Genomic DNA, 16,277 nt, shown 5'->3' on the forward strand with positions numbered 1-16,277 from the left:
TTCACACCCTAGTCTGCTCTCTCTACTGTCAGCCTCGCTGATCCCAACTATATTTATATATTTTTTTCACTTATTTATTTTACTCTCCTACCCTAGCCATCTCTCGACACGCCACCTTTGATGCGAGGATAATGTGTTTATTAGTCCCAAGCGGAGGTCAGAGCTCTGACAGAAGAGCCATGTAGTGATGTTTAAGTGTTTAAGTGAGGTGGCCATTTTGCTGGGGGTTTGGGAACATTAGCTCCTCACTATCCTCCATTTGGGTTCATCAATCTCTTAGAGAGTGGTTTCTGCAGAGCCACTAAACCAAAGAAAGCTAAAACTAAATAAAAATAAACATTTGAATTGTTCCCCCCACCTTGTACTTCCCCTACAAACGGCCTGGTTTGGAATGGGCCGCGATCCATGAATTGCACGTTATTTCCCAAGCCAGAGGAACGGAGTAATGGTCATATACTGTAACAGCGTTCATTGCCTTTCTGTCGGGACATACAAAAAGGCAAGTGCTCTAAACACAGAATAGAAATTGGAATGTGCCTGCTGAAGGCAAATTATAAATAGTCTAAGATTATGTCGGCCGTCATTGTACATTATGTGAGTGTAAATGAAATATTGAGAATGACTAAGTTAGGATAATCGTGTGTCATTCGTTCTTTGGAAATGGAAAATGAAAAAGCGATTAGTTACTTCATTATTCATTTATGATTCTGACAACGGTTTGTTTTTCATACTTTAAATGTTATGCTCAAGTAAAGAATAGGAAATGAAAAAACGGGCCACTGGCTGAACTTGGTTTTGATATTTAATTGGTCTGGTTTGTTTGACCCAGAGGTTATTGACTTCTTTATGTGTTGCACTTGATACACTTGCAAATATGCCAAACAGAACCAATGATACACTGATTTATAATAAATGTCACCGTTTGATTTCCCAAATATATATATTTACTGGACTTTTAGATGAGAGAGATTGACATTAAATTAGAAACATGTAGGCTACTTGTAGGATTATGTAGGCTACTTGTAGGATTATGTAGGCTACTTGTAGGATTATGTAGGCTACTTGTAGGATTATGTAGGCTACTTGTAGGATTATGTAGGCTACTTGTAGGATTATGTAGGCTACTTGTAGGAGTATGTAGGCTACTTGTAGGATTATGTAGGCTACTTGTAGGAGTATGTAGGCTACTTGTAGGATTATGTAGGCTAAGTAGAATCATATTGGGACTTTCAACAGAATGTGGGCCATGTTTCAGTCAGATCAACGCAGCTATCTGGAAATAGATACGGGCTGTAAGACGGTCTAATAGGAACGTAAGAGGGTGGGGAAACAAAGGTTGATTGTTCATTTTCAAGACAAAATATGTTGAAAACAACAGCATATAAATTGCTATTGAGCCCCAGCCTCCTCCATATCCTCGGCTTTTGGTAGAACCCTACAGGGCAATAGCTAACACCGCAGAGTGCCTTCCTGGCCAGAATCAAGCAGCCCACTGACTCCAGCCTTATTTCATGCTCACTCAGTTCTGTGCTCATCTTCCACCATGTGAGCATCAGCCGCATGGCCACTTCAGGGGCTCATACATGCGTGCTGTGACTATCATCGGGGGCCCTCATGGTGCCAGCGTGTTGCGAGTACAGGACAGGATTGCATCCCGTTCTCCAGGACATTCGGTTCATTAACGACGGGAAGGGACTTGAGTGTCTTGATACAGTGACCTGTCTGCTGGACTGATCCACAACTATATGACAACTCTTGACAGCTGGTGATTATGGTTGGATATGTGAAGCCGGGTTAACACTAATCTGGCGGAATTAGAGCAATGTGGCAGTGAGCGTGCCAACTAAACCCGGGTCCCTCCAGAGACCTCCCACAGCTCACACATCCATGAAGTGATCCAGGATGCAGCATACACTGTGATGATATACCTCCAAAAATCACTCAGGATGCAACATACACTGTGACCATACACTGTGATGATATACCTCCAAAAAAACACTCAGGATGCAACATGCACTGTACTAATATAACTCCTGTGACCGTTCAGGATGCAACATACACTGTACTGATTTATCTCCTGTGACCATTCAGGATGCAACATACACTGTACTGATTTATCTCCTGTGACCGTTCAGGATGCAACATACACTGTACTGATTTATCTCCTGTGACCGTTCAGGATGCAACATACAATGTACTGACATAACATTACCTCCTGTGTGGAGTTTGCATGTTCTCCCCGTGTTTGCGTGGGTTTCCTCCGGGTACTCTGGTTTCCTCCCACACCAGAAGACATGCATGCTAGGTTTCCTGCCATTGCCCTCGACCAAGATACTGGCATTACAACTGGAGTTGGTCCTCGGGCGCTGCACTGTGTGGGAAGATGAATTTCCCCAAGGGGATAAATAGAGGTACAACTATCGAACTATCTACTATCTAAATTGTTCAGGATGCAATGCTGTATAACCCCAGGATACAATACACACTCTACTACTACTACAGTATAGTGCAACATCCTAATGCTGTTTAGCGGTTGCTGGTTTGTAAGTAAAAAATTATCAGTCTCCAAATATATAAAGCTGGTGTTCAGTCCGACAATTACCATGACCAGGCATAATCCTTGCCTACTGCCCCATGCAGCTCTCTTTCTGTCTCTCTCTCTCTCCCTGCCGTTTAACCACCATCAATCCCACTTAATCAAAGGTCAGGCCAACAGTCTGTCCATTCATTACATCCTAAGTAGTCCTGGTTGCTCCATTACCTCACAACAAGGCTCCACCACGCTCACCTGATGCAGCTCGCCGCCTCCACGTCCCTGCATTTTCTCCCTGACTGTCCATGCCCCGCCCCCTCCTCTCTCCAACCTGCCTCGACCCCCCCCCCCCCCCCCCGCGCTACCAATTACCAAACAAATGAACCTTCTCACTGGAGCCAAATGAAGAAAAATAGTCTTTAAAAAGAGGACCATTTATTCAAATCCCAGGCTGACAGTGTGGAATCTCTGATCCAAGTCCTTCTCCTTGAGAGCATGTGGCAAGAGGAGAAGAAGAGGTGGGGAGAAGAGAATCACATCACCAGGCATCTCAAAGTCATTTAAATGACCAAGTCCCACTGCACCAATGCTAATATCTCTGTGAGGGCCCAGCCTGCGAGTATGTGTGTGTGTATCTGTGGAAAGAAAAATCAAGGTAGAATTGACAAGAGGGAGAAGAAGAGTGTCCAATAACCTCCCCCAAGTAAACCAGGAAAGAGAATAATGAAGCTGGACCGATGTCTCAACGGGAGCATTTACATGCACACTATCTAACATATATCAACATATTATTTTGAGATAATTGAGTATTCCGTCCATGAGTTGATGCCAATACCCTCCTGTATGTAATAACACTGTTGAGCTCATATTGACTACAAGGCCATGTCCACATGTACACAGGCATTTTTTTTTACCGCACGCTTTTTCTACGTGGTTCGGTCTTGTCCACTCAAACTGTATTTTAGGTCACTGAAACGGTACCTTTTTGAAAACTCCTGCCAGGGTAAAGATTTTTTAGAAACTCCATCTTTGAAAATACACAGTGTATTTGCGTGGACGGGTGAAACCGGAACGCATGGTTAATGGCTAAAGGAATGACTAAAGGAAGCCCCCTTTCCGAGGGAAAACCCCCCGGTTTCAGCACCTGTGTACGTGTGGACTAGAAACCTGACAGTGATCCTTGTGAATATTCCATTCACTCATGGATATAATGTATGCGGATATAATGGTAATTGGGACAAGAAAATTCTTAGACTGCCTATTGCCAAATGCAGGATATTAGCTAGTATCCAAAATATGAATAATATGCAACAAACTCAATATCTCATATCATGGCGAATGCATTTCATCAGCCCCTCCCTTACCTGCGTACCAACTTATTTTTCTCTCTCACATGTATGAATAAAGAGAGGAACGTTACCCCCCATGCTTCTTTGTTTCCAGCGTTCCTGAAATCCCAAGTATAGGCCTGTAGCGGAAGCGAAATTATTTGCAACCCGAATGACCACGGTGCCTGTGTATAAAACAGTGAGGGTATCTCACGACAGTCTGGGATGTGAGTAATACGAGGCTCGCTCTGGCACGAGACAGAGAAGGAAAGGTTCTCTATTTCTATCATCCGCTGCGATCCCTCAAAAGTTACCCCACAAAAGTTACCCCACACCACAACACCCCCCGGGTTTACCTCAATCGCACCCCCGCTATGTCGCTACGACGCCACTTTAAGGTCATTTTATCTGTGTCTAATTTTACCCATGGGTACACTCAAGTAGACTTTATAAGTGTAGCCATCATTTTAAACACTTGTTTCAGGCGCCATTTCTCTCTGGGTTTATGGGCCTTCGTTCTGCAGTGATGGAGTCCTAATGAACAGACAGGCAGATGCATTTCTGACGGAGGTCTTCGGGGACTGGGGCCGAATGGACTCTAGTATCGTTTGGCACATCACTCTTGTTCGGTCCCGACAGCAGAACGGAAGAATAGAATAGAATAGAACTTGATTGTCACATCCATCTGAACACAGCACAGGTGAGTGAAAGTCGTTTGTGGTTTTGGTTCCATCAACCTCACGGCAGCGATGGCGATAGGACAAAACAAACGATAAAAGCAGCAATGGCAGCCTGAAAACAACAATAAATAGACTTAAAATGTGACCGGGTCCAGCAGTTTGTGCCTGATGTCTCCCTCTGTCGTTTTTCAGATTTTTGAAAGTACATAATGTAAACATTCAAATGATGTGTCATACATTGAAAATATGAAACATATTTAAAAAAAAATCTTAAAATATTTGAAGACAGCTTATTTGAATCTTAAACCTCAAGTCCCAAAGCAGAGAAAAAATGCCATTTTGTCTGCATTTTCAACACCTTGGCAGTCAGGTACTAGGTGTGAACAATGGTTCTTAAGTCCACCCCTAACCACTCCACTAATCACACCTCTAGCCACTCCCCCACTATATTAGCTGTCTGTCAGTAGCCCTTTTCACACAGACTTCGCAGCATTATGGATTACAATATACAATACTGTATAAAACATGATGCTAAATGTATATGGTGTGGATACAGTATGTGTGTAAGGAAAGTAGGACAGCTCCAGCCTACACAGCCAAACACACTCATAATAGCGGACAGAGGCTACGTCAGCTTTATCAAAGGAAGGATGACACAAACAGACAGAAAGAGGGAGGGAAGGGAAGGAAGAAAGGAGGGGGAGGGAGGAGGGGCTTCTCTGGGTGGGCACCACAGGTGTTGAATGCAAGCTAATAAGATGTAGCGAAGGTTAAGACATAACTGTGACCTAATGCTGTAATCCCATTTAAGCAGTGGTCACCACCCACGCCCCTTTAAAATCACATTCATTCTCATTTTGCAGTGAGTGACTTAGGGGTCGACGCCAGTGAAACGCGTTTAGCCTGAATATTTCTGGTGCTATCAGATGTTTATCGCATGGTATTTGCGTTCTACTATTGTGATTTACATTTTGACATCAAGTCAACTCACGGATACAACAAAACTAAAATGGTGCTCGGAGAGATGCAACACCGATGCACTGGGGCGCTCGTCGACCTATAAACCCGTCCTTCAGTCACAAATATAACATTTCTGATCACACCGCCAAGTGTGAGTCAAATAAAATAAGAAAAGTCATTACAATCCCCCCTTGTGTGTTTTAATGATAGATCTCCCATTCATTCATTCATTCATGTTGATCTATTGTTGCAATCTGCGGGGCGCAAATCAATATATCTCAACAGGAGGAAGTGACAAATCCCACTCTGGAGATGCTGTTAGCCAGGAATAGCAGCAGCTGCGCTCATCCTGTTTCCATATAAGCCACAAGTGAAGTTGATGCCTGCCTTTTTTCCCCAGCTCCTACCAAACCAGTGCCCCCACCACACACCCCCTCACCCCCCACCCCCTCACCACGGGCTCTACCAAAATTCACATGCAGGGTAGAACATCAGATGTGCAATAGATTCTGAGCTCAGTGCTACCATCAACCCACCATGTTATCTACACGTTGGGCTTTTTACCCCGAGAAGAAAAGGATTGACAAACATAGAAGCCAAGTCACCATAGATGAGCGCACGATGGCTTTGCTCTGGAGGACAATCCAGTGGCTTTCCGCCTTGCGAGGTGAGGCCTTTTCTTCACACCTGCCTGCAACGATAAGTGGGCTTGTCGCAAGCAGAGTTAATCTGTTGCAACGCTCAGTCACCCTCGATCCCCCCGAGCCGCACTCTTGCCCCCTCGTCCTTGACTGTCTGCTTTGTGTTGTCGGCACACCTGCGCCGGTGATCATTCCAAACCCATGGTGGAAAACGTAGGACTGAGGACGATGAGGAGACAGCAGCGTCCTCCCCACCCCGTCTTTTCACTTAGGCGATTTTAGAGAATTAGGTGACAAGGGTGTTTCCTCACGTGAAGGAAATGTAAATTACCGTTTTTTTGGTGCCTCTTGTGTAGGACATTAGCTAATATTACAATGTTCATAGGAACTTTTATTTTATTTTATGAATGTTAACTAGTGAAAAGGAAGCAGCATTCTGTGCACAAGGGCATTAGCACCGAAAGATACGCAATGGGAGAATGAAGAGGGCTATCAGAGTTGATGGGAATAGGATTATGATTTGGACGCCACTCGGAATATGAAGTTGGCAACGCTGATATGCAATCAGTTTCCCATTCACTGGTGGAAATGGTTCCCAAAAGAGCAGCGCGCTCTCTCTTATAAATCCTCTGTTATCAAACATTTCAAGTTTATTACAGTGCTGACATTGGATAAAATGAAAGGTAACCATAGGGGGGAAATTCTAAATTGCAGTGGCGAGGGTAAAGCATGTGAACGATCTGCTGACATGTTGCCTTGGTTTGAATCCAAATTATATCTGATTACCATGTAATTATGAATTAAGATCAAGATTAAAGATTAAACTGGACTTTGAAGAAGTCTTTATGCATTGCACACATTGACAATGTAGTCACGCAGCGACACACACACATGCAATGGGCGACACACACAGGCATGGGGCCGCACCCGGGGACCAATCCAAGTGCTCCTGTCCGTCTTTGTCAGCCAGCGTGCCAGCGATCCTTTCTGCATGTTTTTCCATTGGGTTTATCTCTTTGTCTGGAGAGGAAACCCTTGCGAGCACGGGGAGAGAACATGCAAACTCCACACAGAAAGGCCTGGGAGATACCCGCTTTGGTCCCCAAGCGGGAATTGAACCCAGGAACTTCTTGCTGTGAGGCCGCTAATGAATACTGAGTATTCAGTATGCAGTACCGAGGAGTGGTTTAACTAGTGGTTTAACTCACTAGCCGGTTAACCTAGCAGCTGCAAACTAACTGCCACAGCATAGAAAATGTTTAACTGTGTCATAAAACAGCCACGATGTGCTGTAGAACACTATAGCTTTGATTTACAGTAGATGGGTTTAATGCACTACTGCCACTAAGGAATTGCATACAGTATACAGGGTCTACAGTACGGTATATTGTTTACTGAGGCATACTGTATGAGTATCGACTTGGGCCTGTCCACCGATTAGAAACAAATGGAGACCTTACTAACCCTTGACTAGAGGCATTAAAGTGTTTTATTGAGTATTGAGTTTGATGAGTTTGGCAGAATGTTCTGAAATAAAGTTAAGATAGGATGGTAGAATGAATGCGACTGGCTGAAGGTGGATTTGCTTAAATTATAGATAAATGCCCTTCCTTATCTTTGACTCATGAGTTAGGGGGGGGTAGAGCGAGAGAGAGAGAGTATGTTATTCTGTAATGTAGCTGCTAAATTCTAACTGTGAGGAGAGAGATGCTGGTGTTCACATATATTGCTCCAAATTGCCAAGATCAAACGAAAAGCATGATGAAGAGAGACCATGTTTATCTGGTTTAGAGTGGACTCATTTATTTATTTATTTATTCTTCTTTCATATTTCTCTATAAGTGAGCTATTTAAAGTTAGAGCTGAAAAGGCAATTTGAAAAGGACACTACTAGTAAGATTTCAACATCAATATATCATTTTAAATTAAATGTCCATATCCTGGCAGGATGACTGCAGAAATGTAATGAGACAGATGAAAATTAAGCATAATGACGAGACCTGAACTAGTCCAGTGTTAGACTCTATTTTGGTTAGATATTGGCCGATCCAGGCCAGATCCACAGGAGTTCTGATGAAGGTGGCAAAGGACGCCTTTCCAAACAAAATTCGTTTTTTATCAACAAAAATAAATCCACATTGCGGTTAGAAGGGGCTGTTTACCCTCTCTTAGTTTCTCCAAAACAAATCCCAAGTGGGAAGATAAGAGGGGGAGGGAAACAGCCAAATCTCCTTTGCGACAGCAAGCAACAGGGTTTATGAGAAATGCGGTGTTATCATGAAAATTTGAGAAGTTGTTTTTGACAATGGTCTCGTTTGTTTACTGTAATTATAAGGTATCACAACTAACCTGACAATTACATGATACATGTATGTATTATTGTTGAAAACTGTCCTTGTAGTAGATTTGAGTCCCCCAAATGCCATACTCACATAAGGGCTTCGGTAAGAACACAAAGTGCGTCCGCAGTGTCTCTGCCGGTAGGCCTTACTGCAGGGGTGGAATGCACATAATGTTGTCAGCGAAAGGCTATGCAGCGCGTCGTTTGAATTCAGCCACTCAAACTGTCAACAGTGACAGTGCATATGAAATCCCCTCTCGGGAGTTCCTCGTCATGAATATTAATTAACGCCCACGTTTCATACTAACTGGCCCTGAGTGTAGGGGATGCATGGAAATGCTTTGATACAAATATCAATAAAGACACTCGTGTCCCTCATTCTAGACCACACTGTCCAACCCCTGGGATGGCACACGCAGGGGGGGTTCTCTTGGAGGAGGGACAAAAGATAGGGGGAGAGGAAGGGGTGCAGGAGGAGCTTCTTTCTAGTCTCATCCATGAAATATTAATGCTACAGTGACATGCTTCATACCCACTGAAACCGGGAGATATTGTGTATTGAATTCGACCCAATTGGGATAGGAAATCTATAAAAAATGCATGATGTTCTTTTCCAGAAAATGTTACACACCTGCTGGGTTATATTGATCCATGTGCCATACTATATCGGAGATATACAGAAAAGGCATTCCATACAAGACGGCTTAGGGGTGTAAGGAAAATATTAAGTTTCATAATGTGGTTTATACAATCAACAAATTACTTTTGTTTATTATTATTTTTTTGTAACTGTGAATGGGTTGAAATGGCGGACATAAGGTCCAGAGACACCATGGGCGTTAGTCATTATCCTGATAAAAGAAGACATTGTTGTACCTAAAACTAATTTGTTTTACTCATTGCCTCTTTTTTAGACGTGACCTGACATTTATTTCACACTGTTTTGCATAGAAATTAAGGGATTATCATACAAATATTGCGGTGTGTGCATATACATTATAACAGGAAATTATTTGTATCCCTTCCAATAAAGTTGAGAAGGAAACTGCTGAGTCAATTTACAGGCACACTGAAATACTGAAAGGGACCTTTGATTAGAACGAATATATCATGTCCACGTAAATGTTTAGTCTACATGAATGTATACTAATCGGTTATGTTGATTGTTCATTTATGAATGTGTCATGTCAAAGCACATCATGAGCCTGTCGTGCATTTATTATGTAATCCATTCTCAAAACATTTCACATTTCGTTTTCACTCGTTTTGTTTTATTTTTCAGATCCTCATTTCTCACCTGTGCTCACATGCCACCAGACATCATACTAATCAAACTATACCATACCTCATCTATAGCTGATTAAACATCATACTAATCAAACATTATACCATACCAACATCTATAGCTGATTAAACATCATACTAATCAAACATTATACCATACCAACATATATAGCTCATTAAACATCATACTAATAAAAAATTATACCATACCAACATCTATAGCTCATTAAACATCATACTAATCAAACATTATACCATACCAATATCTATAGCTCATTAAACATCATACGAATCAAACATTATACCATACCAACATCTATAGCTCATTAAACATCATACTAATCAAACATAATACCATACCAACATTTATAGTACATTAAACAACATACTAATCAAGCATTATACCATACCAACATCTATAGTACATCAATCATCATACTAATCAAACATTGTACCATATCAACATCTATAGTACATTAAACATCATACTAATCAAACATTATACCATACCAACATCTATAGTACATTAAACATCATAATAATCAAACATTATACCATACCAACATATATAGTACATTAAACATCATACTAATCAAACATTATACCATACCAACATATATAGTACATTAAAGGGGAACTATTTTACTATTTCTTTCACTATTTGGGCACTTTTACACAATTCCTGTGAGTCTATGAACACCTCTGTAATTTTTTTTATTCATTGCTTTTTATTTCTAATCAAGTCCTCAAAAACAGCATTTTTCTACCTCAAGATCTCGAGCCGTTTTGAGGCTGGGCTCCAACCACTGTGTGCAGCTCATCATGTACCTGATGCCACACAGCCACATTATCATCCAGCGGTGTCTCTCTGACATCACAAATCAGCACATTTGCAGATGACTCAGTTCAGTGAGGGGGAATATTGTGAGAGGAGAATTGGAAGAATGCGCCAATATGAGAATTAGAGACATAGATCATATTAATATAAGTTCACATAGCTAGGAAACAATGCTAAACACTCAAAAAGGCCATTTATAAGATAGTTCCCCTTTAAACATCATAATAATAAAACATTATACCATATCAACATCTATAGTACATTAAACATCATAATAATCAAACATTATACCATACCAACATATATAGTACATTAAACATCATACTAATCAAACATTGTACCATACCAACATCTATAGCTCATTGACTATTTCACAGACATCAAAACCTTAACGTGCAAGAAGGGGAAAAATGTAATAGGGGGAAGGGATCCATACAAATACACACCTAACCTATGATTTCTTTTATATCCCCACTTGACCTGGATGGCCCCACAGAACTGCACACACAAGGACTCTGAGGATCCACACACAAGGGCTCTGAATATGCAATAGGATTCAGAAAACCCATTACTAAATAGCACTCAGTGATAAAAAAAACAAGAGGATCAAATAGTGCTTCCTCCAAACTCTAATAATCCTTTTGGATGCCCCCGCAGAACTCCGAAACTCCACACACAGGGACTTTAAAAAAGAACAGTTCAGGACGTGTGTAGTCTTTTACCAACAAACTTGCAGTTCCGCGTTCGTGTTCTGCGATCTGATTGGCCACTGACGTACGCTCTCTCTACGCCCAAACAGTGCACTACGCTAGTTCTGCCTCTACTAAAAGCCTGCAGCCTGCTCGCTAGTTCTGCCTCTAACCTCTAACAGCCTATCCAATTCATATCAGCATTATGGTTGCCCTCAAAGGGCCAAAGACCGTATAAATGTTAATGTAATAACATTTATAAAATAAATGTAGCTACTCATTTACATATTGTTAAACATGTTGTTTCTGTATTTATTACTTATTCAAGTTATACATATTGCATATGCATTTGCATAGATGTAAAAATATATGTTAGCTGATGTAATGTTAACAAATAATTTTTGTTTATCAGAACCCCATATTACTCCATCAATCAATGATCAAACCATTCAAGTAAATAACAAAGAAGAATATCATCAAATACAAGTTATGACATTAAGTTTGTTCAAAACCTTTTTGTCACAGTCAAGAGGGGCAGAACTAACAACAGAGCCGCAAAGAACACGTGGGACAGATGTAGCAGATGTTACAAAAACAAATGGCTGCACACAACCTTGCAGAGGCCATACATCCAACTAATGGAAGATAGTTTAATTAACTTTAATTAACAGATTGCAGAATGGGTACAATACAGTACAGCTCAATACACACAATTGTTAAGGGGATGCAGACCAGAGAAAGACTTTCGACTTGTTTACATCAGGGTCCCCCATTTTCAATTCGTAATGAAATTGCTATTATGTGTCTGCATGAACACACAACTGTAACTGTACTCAAAAATAACAAAATAAGGGTTGTCTCAGTTCACAACTATATTGGTCAAGTTTTGGGTGGGACTTGTTTGCGTCCCTACAGCTTCTTATTCAATTGAGCGAGATGCTCGGTTATGTCACACAGCCAGTTTGCATCTGACAGTTCAGACAATATTTCTTCAACCCTTTGTTACCTATTCCGCCTGGATCTTTTTTGTATTTTGGGCTGTAAAATTGTCAAAGATTGTCTGAGTAGTAAGTGCTTTTGGCTTTTTTCCTTTGTTACTTCATCAATACCTCAGATGTTCAACATACAAGTATGTGTAAGAATGTGTAATAACTAAGGCTGTCAAAGTTAAAGCTTATTAAAGCATTAACCCACAATTCTTTTAACGTCGCAATTTTTTAACCCAAGATTAATGTAAAAAAAAAAAAAAAAAAAAAATTTAACCAGAGCTCCCGCGGGCCATGAGTTTGACACCTATGCTCTATATTAACGTGATTCCATCAACACAACATAAATGTTAAAAACACGACAAGACAGTTTGCATCACTTCCCACGGTTCTCTGCACTTATTCTACCAGTAGTGCGGTAGTTGTTGCCACGGTATTGGGTCAAGTTCAAGTTCAAGTTCTTTAATAGTTGTCATACAGAAGTACAGAATACTTTCATACAAAATGCTTCTTACTGTTACGCTCCAGAGACTGTGCTAGACAAGATAGTATCAAATAACATAATAACATAATATAGCATGAATTTAGAAGAAGAAAATGAGGTCACAGTGTTCGGTATAGACATATGTACAATGTTCTGAGTTACCATATAATATACAATACACAATACTATGCAGTGTACTAATGTACAGTACTATCTAGTGCAAAGCAGAAATGGGATGAGGTACAATTTTAGGTACAATTTACAGTAAGGTGTACGAGTTGTAGTGCAATCCTTCATCCATAAATATAAAGTGTGGGGAGTGGGTGCTACAGTGTGTTTGTTTAAAGTGGGTGTGTGCTATAAAGTGTGTGGAGTGGGTGCTACAGTGTGTTTGTTTAAAGTGAGTGTGTGCGTGTGGATGTGTGTGCTATGTGCGTTTGGTGGTTGTTGTTGTGTAGTGTTCATTCATTGTTCGTTTAGCAGCCTGATGGCCTGGGGATAGAAGCTACTTCTGAGTCTTTCTGTGCTCGCCTTGAGACTCCTGTATCGCTTGCCTGACCGCAGCAGTTCGAAGAGGCAGTTGTTCGGGTGACTGGAGTCTTTAATGATTCTCTTAGCCTTGCCCTTGCAACGCTTGTAGTAAATGTTCTGGAGGGTGGGGAGCCCCCCTCCAATTGTGCGTTCGGCTGAACGTGTCACTCTTTGTAGTCTGCTTTGGTCTTTTGCAGTGCTATTCCCAAACCAGGAGGTGATGTTGCCGGTCAAGATGCTCTCTATTGTACATGAGTAGAAGTTCTTAAGGATCTTCTGGCTGACTTGGAACTTCCTTAGGCGCCTGAGGAAGTAGAGGCGTTGTCGTGCCTTCTTCACCACACTGTTAATGTCTTTGGGTGAATACTTCATTGGCGGGGAAGAAGAACACTGATAGCGGTGTGTGGACCATCCTGCGAGCCCCAGACCACCGTCCCTCGATTGATATGAATTGGATAGGCTGTTAGAGGTTAGAGGCAGAACTAGCCTAACGCGCTGTTTGGGCGTAGAGAGAGTGTACGTCAGTGGCCAATCAGATCGCAGAACGCGAACCTGCAAGTTTGTTGGTAAAAGACTACACGTGTTCAGGACTTAAGAACCCTAAATGACTTTGTCCTGTAGTTAGTAAGCCATGCTCCATGTTCAATCAACCTATCTCAAGCCCTGCCCTCTTTTCTCAATCCTCCAATCACAACCGTTGCGTCAGAGGGAAGCAACAGTTGTGATCGGAGGCAACAGCTGTGATTAGAGGATCAAGAAAAGAGGTCAGGGTTTGAGATAGGTTGATTGCATGAACATGGTTTCCAACAGGACAAAGTCGTCCAGGGTTCTCAAGTCCTGAACTGTTCTTTTTTTAAAGTCCTAATGGTTTTTTGCATCCTATTGCATATTCAGAGCCCCTGTGTGAGGAGAGTTCTGCGCGGCCATCCAATAGGATTATTAGAGTTCGGAGGAAGCACTATTTGATCCTCTTGTTTTTATCACTGTGTGCTGTTTAATTCGATGTCAGTGATGATTGTTTGTCTTTTTGCTAATGGACAATCCGTTGGCCCCACTCACTCTATAGTATATCACCACTTTTCTCCCATTAACAAGGAGATCTACTTCCGTCAGCTGACACATCTACTCTGACTCAATAGAAAGCACCTTGAAGCATGATGTCCACACCACCCTTCATCATTAGACAGTGATATTGATCCACATGTCCACACCTGAGCGAAATACATTCTTTCACTCACACATTCGGATCACAATAATGGTGAAATGCTGTGGTTTAATTTCTCCAACAGACACTTATTGATTTTGATTATGGCATGTAATAATCATACTGTACCTGTGTGTCTCTCTCTCTACCTCTCTCTCTCTCTCTCTACCTCTCTCTCTCAGCCAATCCCACAGGTGCCGGACCAAAGGGCTACCCGGGCCCCTCCGAGGTGTTCCGTGAGTCCAGCAGCACCACAGGCATGGTGGTGGGCATCGTGGCGGCAGCCGCCCTCTGCATCCTCATCCTCCTGTACGCCATGTACAAGTACCGCAACCGGGACGAGGGGTCCTACCACGTGGACGAGAGCCGCAACTACATCAGCAACTCGGCGCAGTCCAACGGAACAGTGGTCAAGGAGAAGCCGGTCAACACGGTGAAGACCTCGAGCAAGAGCAAGAAGAACAAGGACAAAGAGTACTACGTCTAATCCTGAGCACTGAGTCTTCACACCCCCCCCCCCCCCCCCCACCCCCCCGGGACCAAAAAAAACTTACTTTTTTTGTCACGAAAAAAGACGAAATCAGGAAGGTATCATCATGTGTATAATAACAAAGATGAACTTGAAATAAAAAATTAAGAAAAAATAAAGAAACAATATTTAGTCATTTTACCTATAAAGGCGGTGCACTGGAGAAAGTGAGTCATGAGAAAATGAGAATCTTTTGTTTAGATTTTTAATTCAAGCACACAAAGACTATGGGAATAGCACCAGGACGTTACTGTCCAGGATGAGACTGGAGGGAACGTGGGTCTGGCAAAAGCAGAGGCATGATCAGCCAGCAGACAGAATACCTATCTACCATGGAGAAAAAAAAACTAAAAACACAATGTTAACCCATCCTTTGCCCGGGGTCCATCTGACTCTTGTTTCTGGTAAACGGAGAGGAAGAGAGACGGCCCGAGGGGGGAGGAGACTCTGCTAAAACTCAATGGTTTCATTCACATTGCCTGTGTTTGCGTTGTTGGGGCGGGGTGGACTTCTTTTTCTATGAGAAAACGATAACACGATGCATAAATGAGTACATAAAGAAACCCGCCAAATGAGCAAAAGGGAAGGGAGCTACTCTACCTACTGTACGTCCGAGGAGTATCTGCGCAACAGAGACTAACGCGAGGCTGACTGATCTGTCCCCCGAGCGAAGACGAGAATGGACTCCAGTTACCACTGAGAGACGATGTTCTAAAAGATGAATATGTCCATTGTGCCAGTACATACGAAATCCGGAGGCCTTCGTTTTCACATCCACACATGTGAACTCAAAGGAAAGTGTTTTTTTTTTTTCTTCTCAGAATTCTGCGGATGTCGGGGAAAACTCCATGCACGCACAATTATCTTATTACAGTACATGTGTTTATATACAGTACAACCCCCCACATCTATATGTGCTTTCTGGACAGTGACCCTGTGGTGTTTTATAGCCTGTTGTATAGATGATGCAAACTATAACTGCTCCTTGAACCATTATTTTTTTTCTTTTTTTGGAATAAAAATGTACAAAAAAAGGACAAAGGAAAAAAACTTAAATGTTATTAAGTGTTGCTAGACATAGAAGGTTTTATGATGACATTACATTTTTATTTTCAGTTTTCAGTTTGCCCCTCCATTTTGTACGTGTTCCTATATCTTTATTTTTTTCTTTTATCTTTTTTTTATACAAATGCCAACCTGAGATACAGACTGTAGCCCAGTAGCAGCCAACTCTGTCCTTAAAATTTTA

At 41.7% G+C, this 16,277-nt stretch overlaps 1 protein-coding gene across 1 annotated transcript in view; it reads left to right on the forward strand.

Annotated features, from left to right (window-relative positions):
* The window catches only part of LOC311234125 (neurexin-1a-beta-like), a gene marked incomplete at both ends in the record, with an annotated part of 153,088 nt that extends 138,102 nt beyond the window's left edge, over nucleotides 1-14,986 (forward strand). The window contains one exon of the mRNA XM_084321242.1: nucleotides 14,682-14,986. Within this exon, the coding sequence (XP_084177368.1) occupies nucleotides 14,682-14,986 (305 nt within the window). The remainder of the gene's footprint in view (nucleotides 1-14,681) is intronic.
* Nucleotides 14,987-16,277: the final 1,291 nt, after the last annotated feature.

The sequence above is a fragment of the Notolepis coatsorum genome, assembly GCF_963971535.1.
Source record: "Notolepis coatsorum genome assembly, chromosome: 9".
NCBI classification, from domain to species: domain Eukaryota; kingdom Metazoa; phylum Chordata; class Actinopteri; order Aulopiformes; family Paralepididae; genus Notolepis; species Notolepis coatsorum.